Source organism: Mytilus trossulus, chromosome 13 (assembly GCF_036588685.1).
Source record: "Mytilus trossulus isolate FHL-02 chromosome 13, PNRI_Mtr1.1.1.hap1, whole genome shotgun sequence".
NCBI lineage: Eukaryota > Metazoa > Mollusca > Bivalvia > Mytilida > Mytilidae > Mytilus > Mytilus trossulus.
The window spans coordinates 44,717,040-44,723,434 of NC_086385.1; the positions used below are offsets into that span (position 1 = coordinate 44,717,040).

Consider the following 6,395-nt stretch of genomic DNA (forward strand, 5'->3'; position numbering starts at 1 on the left):
CTTTTAGTTATTTATTTGACAGTTGAATGCTTCTGCTACATACATTTGGGATGTTTTTGACAATACAATGCACATATATCGGGTTGTAGCACCATTAAGTCATGCTTAATTACTGAAATCTTCAAAATTCTATCATTTTAGTTAAATTTTAGACGGTTTCCGTGTAAAACGAAAGTGGCCACATTCGTGTTCATTTTTAATATTGAAATGTAAGTTGTATTTTATAATAATACATAACATATATAAAGGTTGTGGATGAACACGGATGCGGCCACTTTGATTTTTGACAAAAAACATCTGAAAAGTGACGTTTTTTGGCATATTTGAGAGATTTTTCATATTTGAGCTTTAATCGGATCGTTTTTAATGACTAAATTAGTTGAAATCTTTCACAAAAACTAATTGAATCAAGTAAAAAAGACACTTAAGTGTTTAAAAAGTGATCAAAATCTTTCGTCAGATGAAACTGAAATTTGAGGCCAAAATGAGTCCTTACCGGACCTACTCCTTTCATCAGTTAAGAGTAATAAAAAAAGAAGATTAAAAACATACCAAAGATTAAAGAAAACAAAACAACTTGACGGAAAGAAAGAAAAAAACCCTAATAAAAACAAAGGTTGTTTAAACTAATATCAAATGTCATTTAGATTTACAACGATGTTGCTTTTACTCCCTTTTTATCATTTGATACTTCCTGAACATTATTAGATACTTCCTCAATATCATTTGATACTTCCCTTTTATCATTCAATAATTCCATTTTGTCATTCGATAATTCCTTTTTATCATTCGAAACAGTTGTAATACTGTCCTCGTGTTGCCTTTCGGGGTTCCTCTTTAAACTTAACCTTCTTTTGATTCTTGTTACTAATCCAACTTGTGGCTGGGTTAATTGTCGGTGAAGGTCTCTAGTAATCCATTCCTTGTCGTGTTCGAAATTATATCCAGCATCAACTACCTTTCTACACAGGCTTAATGGCAGTTTTTCATTTGAATTTACAACGGTATAAAGTGCACTTTGACCTATATAATCAACAACATTTACGTCAGTTCCGTTCCGTAATAAGAACGAGCTTATTTCTTCATTTCCGTCTTGTAGAGCAAGAAGAAGTGCAGTTTTCCCCGTGCAATCTGTGAGGTCTAAATACGCACCTATGTAAAAGAAAATTTTACAATAAGCATTCAGGTATTTCCATCCAATCTTTTATGATAATGTTCTTTACAAAGCACAAAAATGTCGGCATTCAGCTCAAAAGCTAACAAAATCTTTAAACAGACTTATTAAGATGGGATACAGTTACGAAACTTGAGCCCTTTTCACAAAAAATCTTCAGCGTAAAATTAATCTTACAATTGAAATGTTCAGGAATATTTTAGACTTGCGATAAATTTTACTCTTTTGTGAAATTGGCTTCTGGTGTCAGGTCATTAAAAAGGCATATTTGGCTTTAATATTTATTCACTTATTTAATCTTTGCATAGTAAATAAAAACATCAGTTGTTAGCATGATACTAAACTTAATTGCAATACGCGCCTCTTAACTAGTATTTCCGGTGATAAAAGGTAACAAGTGTCTATGCATAAAGTTGACGTACACATATATATATATATAATTTATTAAATGTCGAAGAAAAGTAAACAAAAAACAAAAACGAAACAAACGAATTAAAAGTAGAAATCAGACAGAATAGATAAAACTTAGACAAACAAGCTTTGAAATACAACAAACAATTTAAAAACCTCAAAGCCACAAAACCACGATACTTCAAATACTAAAAAAAAAAAGAATAAAAAAAAAAAAGAAAAAAAAGAACAACGCAGTAATGAAGAAAGGACCCAAAACAATAAATCAAAAAATCAAAAAATCATTTGGTTTGAAAGAGAATGTTTCTCAAACATTTGCGGACATCAACTTATCAATTAATTGAAATGTTTTATGTATGGCAAATTTCAATAAAGTGAAACAAAGAACTTGTGTTTAAAATGATGTTTTTAAATGCAGTGTAATTTTAGTTCATAAATTTGTAAAGGGCGGAGGACTAAAAGGAACATAAATCAAATAGTTGTCAATCATATTCAGATATATGTATTAATTATCAATTAACAATGAATTAAATATCATGTCAAATTAAGGTTTATTGCACATGAACTTCTCTTTGTTTCCTCGCCCTGCCACTTTTTCCCTGTGCGTAATGTTCCCCTTACTTTTAAATTGATTTCGTCATGTTTATGGTGTATAATTTGAAAGATTTAATTAGATCTTTGTTTCACAGGAAGTTTTTAAGGAAAGTTTTCTTACAGTGTTGACTCTCCGGTACTTGTCTCAGATTTCCCCCTATATACCTTAATGTTATATCAAGGTATATAGGACTTTTTTTTTCTGAGACAAGTGCCTGTGTGTTGACTGTAGAATCTAAAGAACTAAACAGTGTATCCTAGCTTTGTAAATATAATTTAAATTTTGTCAATTATTGGTTTGAGCTACCTTAATGTCAGTCGCAAATATAATAAACAGAAGTTTGAAAAGCAAGCCATATTTACCCAGTGTACATTTAACATTCAATATTGAGTGTATCACATAAACTTAATAGTTTTCTATGTCGTATCATTTAAATAATTGAATTGTATAGGAATGCGTTACATTCTGATGAAGTCTTGCAAAGTGTACTTGAAACATTGTCAGGATTGTTTGTAAAGTATCGATAATTTAAAAGCTTTCTTCTGATAAGAAAAATGAGACATTCAAGCCATGCGCACACAAACAAAGCATACACTAAGAACTTTAAAGAAATACTACCATGTAGACCTGGATATAGTATTGACATAAATAGGGCAGGGATAAACACAACTTTACGGGTGACAGAACATACTAAAAAACAAAAAGGTTTACACGCTAGCACTGTTCAACACACATCAATGTTAAAATAATTAAGAAAAAAGTGAAACATATCCATCAAAATACAAATTATAATGTAACCAGAGTGCATAATTCTTGTGAGAAAATTACATTGTCACCATCGGGACTCAAACCTGGAACCTCGATGTTTCAAGGCAGCGCTTTAACTGACTTATCATAGTAAGTACTTTCTTAGCTCTATCACTTACGAGTGGCTAAGTTATGACCCAACATAGCAATAGGATACTATGGGCCGAATGAGAAAGACTTAAAAACGCCATGGTCAAAAGAAGCAATCGTTAATTAATCACTGCAAAGGCGAATACAACCATCTTTAAAATGGGGTGTCATACCCCCGAACCCCCACCTTTTTTTATTTAAACAATCCGGTCACAATATAATAAAGCACTGACACTGTTTCTAGATCGTAGTGCTAAGTAAGTATCTACTACATGTACTAAGGGAAGTAATTCCGTCACAGTCAAATATTTACCAGCATGATAAAGCAGCGATACTGTTTCTAGATCGTAGTGCTAAGTAAGTATCTACTACATGTACTAAGGGAAGTAATTCCGTCACAGTAAAATATTTACCAGCATTATAAAGCAGCGATACTGTTTCTAGATCGTAGTGCCAAGTTAGTATCTACTACATGTACTAAGGGAAGTAATTCCGTCACAGTAAAACATTTACCAGCATTATAAAGCAGCGATACTGTTTCTAGATCGTAGTGCTAAGTAAGTATCTACTACATGTACTAAGGGAAGTAATTCCGTCACAGTAAAATATTTACCAGCATTATAAAGCAGCGATACTGTTTCTAGATCGTAGTGCTAAGTAAGTATCTACGACATGTACTAAGGGAAGTAATTCCGTCACAGTAAAATAGTTACCAGCATTATAAAGCAGCGATACTGTTTCTAGATCGTAGTGCTAAGTTAGTATCAACTACATGTACTAAGGGAAGTAATCACGTCACAGTATTATATTTACCAGCATTATAAAGCACCGACACTGTTTCTAGATCGTCATACTGTACAGCTTTCATTAGTGCTGTCTGTCCTAAAATATTTCTGGCATTTAGTTTGCATCCTGAAATGAAACGTAAAAGTGTTTATAAATATATAAAATTTAGAATGGAAATTGGAAATATGTCAACGAGATATCAATCCGACATAAGAGCAGAGACAACAACCGAAGTCCTCCAATGGGTCCTCAAAGCAGAGAGAAACTTCCTCGCCCGGACTGAGGCATATGTACTATTATTGATATGTGTGTATTGTCTCGAGTTTTGTGTACGTTTGTCGAAAATCGGACAAAACACAGCAACATAAGCAATGAAAAGCAAAGATTTAATAAAGAAAATGAATTAAATTGAATAAAACAAAAAGATTAAATCGAGAAAAGGCATAACAAAATCGTATTTTCAGAGGAACATGCCTTGCTTATCTGAGATTGCTAATCAACGCGAAAAATACATTATATAAAAAAGAACTAACAATTAGACAAATCACCACCAGAGTCCAAATGACATAAAAGCTAACAACTGTTGGTCAAAGTAAAGGCCTTCAACAATGAGCAAAACTCATACCGCATAATGAGCTATAAAAGACATCGAAAAGACAAAAAAACTCAAATACAAGTTTAAAATTTACAACAACAAACAAAAAATGCTGAATTACAGATTATAACTTTGGACAGGCGCATACAGTTTATGGAGGAGATTGGTGCCAGCAAACACTTCCCCTAAACTAGGACAGTAGTGCAACAGATCAACATCAGAACCCACCATCAAGAATCATTTGAAAAGTGCTTATCAGACCAAAAATACAGCCATTTTTTCAACAGAAAACTAAAGATGCAGAACTTAACTAAAGGTCACAGAATGGCCCACAATCTCATCATGTATGAACAAACCCCATATTCTAACTATAGCTTATAGATATAGAAGGCTGCGAAATGACAAACGTTTAAAGAATCAAAGAAGAAATCGAACGCCCTAATGTATTAAAAAACTTAACAAAACAATGAACAAAATACAAATATAATATACAGCAACAAACGTCAACAATTAAATTGCAAGCTCATGGTTTGGGACGGACACACAGAATGTGGCGGAGTGAAACATGCTAGCGGGCGCTCAACCATATCCTTAATCTGGGACAGTGATGTAACAGTATAAAATATGAACAACCTATACAAATAATTTAAAAAAAAGGCCAGAATAAACAGAAAAACAATAACAACAAGTACAGGTTTTATTTACCTTGAAATCTATGTGATATATTCTTTAAAACTAATTGAATGCTTTGTTCTTACAGAGCCATGTAATATTTGTAATAGTTTGTGAACAAATTATAACGTGTAGGTGTTTCTTCAATTTTTTAAATTAATTAGTTCAGACAATTAATATCCATTAATTTTAAAAGCAAACTAGATGTCAGTTATTACGTAACAAGTACAAGCATTTCAAGAGCTGAACTTCCGTGTGTTTTGTCACGTTATTAAATTTATCATTTTTAAGAAGATTAAATAGTCCTTTGATATAAATTTCTTAAATTCTTTAACTGTTGTTTACAAGAACTCATTAGGACAATATTAGAATTAAAGTAATTTTAAATAATTAAAATATTCAAATTTCAATTTATTCCAAATACTTAAAATGATCAAATTCAATTAATCTGAAACAATAACCAATATTCCATTTTCAATTTATTTTAAAATGATTGAAACAATCAAATTCAATTAAATTGAAACAATAACAAATATTCAAATTCAATTGATTTAAGTAAACAATAAAATTGTATTTACCATATTCTACCAGCATATGAATTATTTCAATATATCCCCCATCAGCAGCCATGTGTAGAGCAGTGTTCCGATTAATATCGGATAACCTCGGGTTACATCCAGCTTTCAACAATTGCTTCACTCTCTCCGTCTCACCATTTTTGGCGGCAAAATAAAGAAGGGTTCTTCCTGTGCTATCTCGATATGTAACATCAGATTCGGTAACCGTCGTTCTCTGCTGTCTGGGCATAGATTTCCATCGTCTGATGAGTTTTCGCGGGTCAATATCCGTTTTCAAAGATCTGAAGCTCATTTCGGTAAGTTACGAACCACTTGTCTATCATACATTAGATGTGTATACTTGTACGTGTGTGGTGAGACTATAATAAACTATTGAATCTACAATGAAATGATTCAATTTTTAAAATGTTACATAACACTGGTCAAACTTTTAACCGATTGAATCATTTTCAGACTACACACATTATGAGACACACTCCTAAAATAGGACTACTTAATTATATATCTAGTCAATCAAGCATGGCAATATACAAATTATCTGTCATTTGTCTTAATCATTCAAAAATAAAAAAATGGGGGAATACACTAAGGCCAAACTTATTGTTTTAACACATTTGTTCATTATTAAATCTTTTTTTTAATAGTGTTCTTTTTATTAATATTATAACTAATATTGTTTAAAAAAAA

General features: G+C 31.7%; 1 protein-coding gene across 1 annotated transcript; it reads right to left on the reverse strand.

Annotated features, from left to right (window-relative positions):
- Positions 1–372: 372 nt before the first annotated feature.
- Positions 373–6,172, reverse strand: LOC134694840 (ankycorbin-like). The gene is made up of 3 exons (XM_063555917.1): positions 5,709–6,172; positions 3,891–3,989; positions 373–1,152 (listed from the first exon to the last, which is right to left on the reverse strand). Exons 1-3 carry the CDS (start codon positions 5,998–6,000, stop codon positions 650–652), a joined length of 894 nt encoding a protein of 297 aa, XP_063411987.1. The 5' UTR covers positions 6,001–6,172; the 3' UTR covers positions 373–649.
- Positions 6,173–6,395: the final 223 nt, after the last annotated feature.

Coding starts and splice junctions, on each gene's coding strand:
- LOC134694840 (XM_063555917.1), bottom strand. CDS start 6,000: ATGAGCTTCAGATCTTTGAAAACGGATATTGACCCGCGAAAACTCATC. Junction 3,990..5,708: donor TCATATGCTGGTAGAATATG/GTAAATACAATT, acceptor GTTTCATTTCAG/GATGCAAACTAAATGCCAGA. Junction 1,153..3,890: donor GTCGGTGCTTTATAATGCTG/GTAAATATAATA, acceptor TCTTTTACATAG/GTGCGTATTTAGACCTCACA.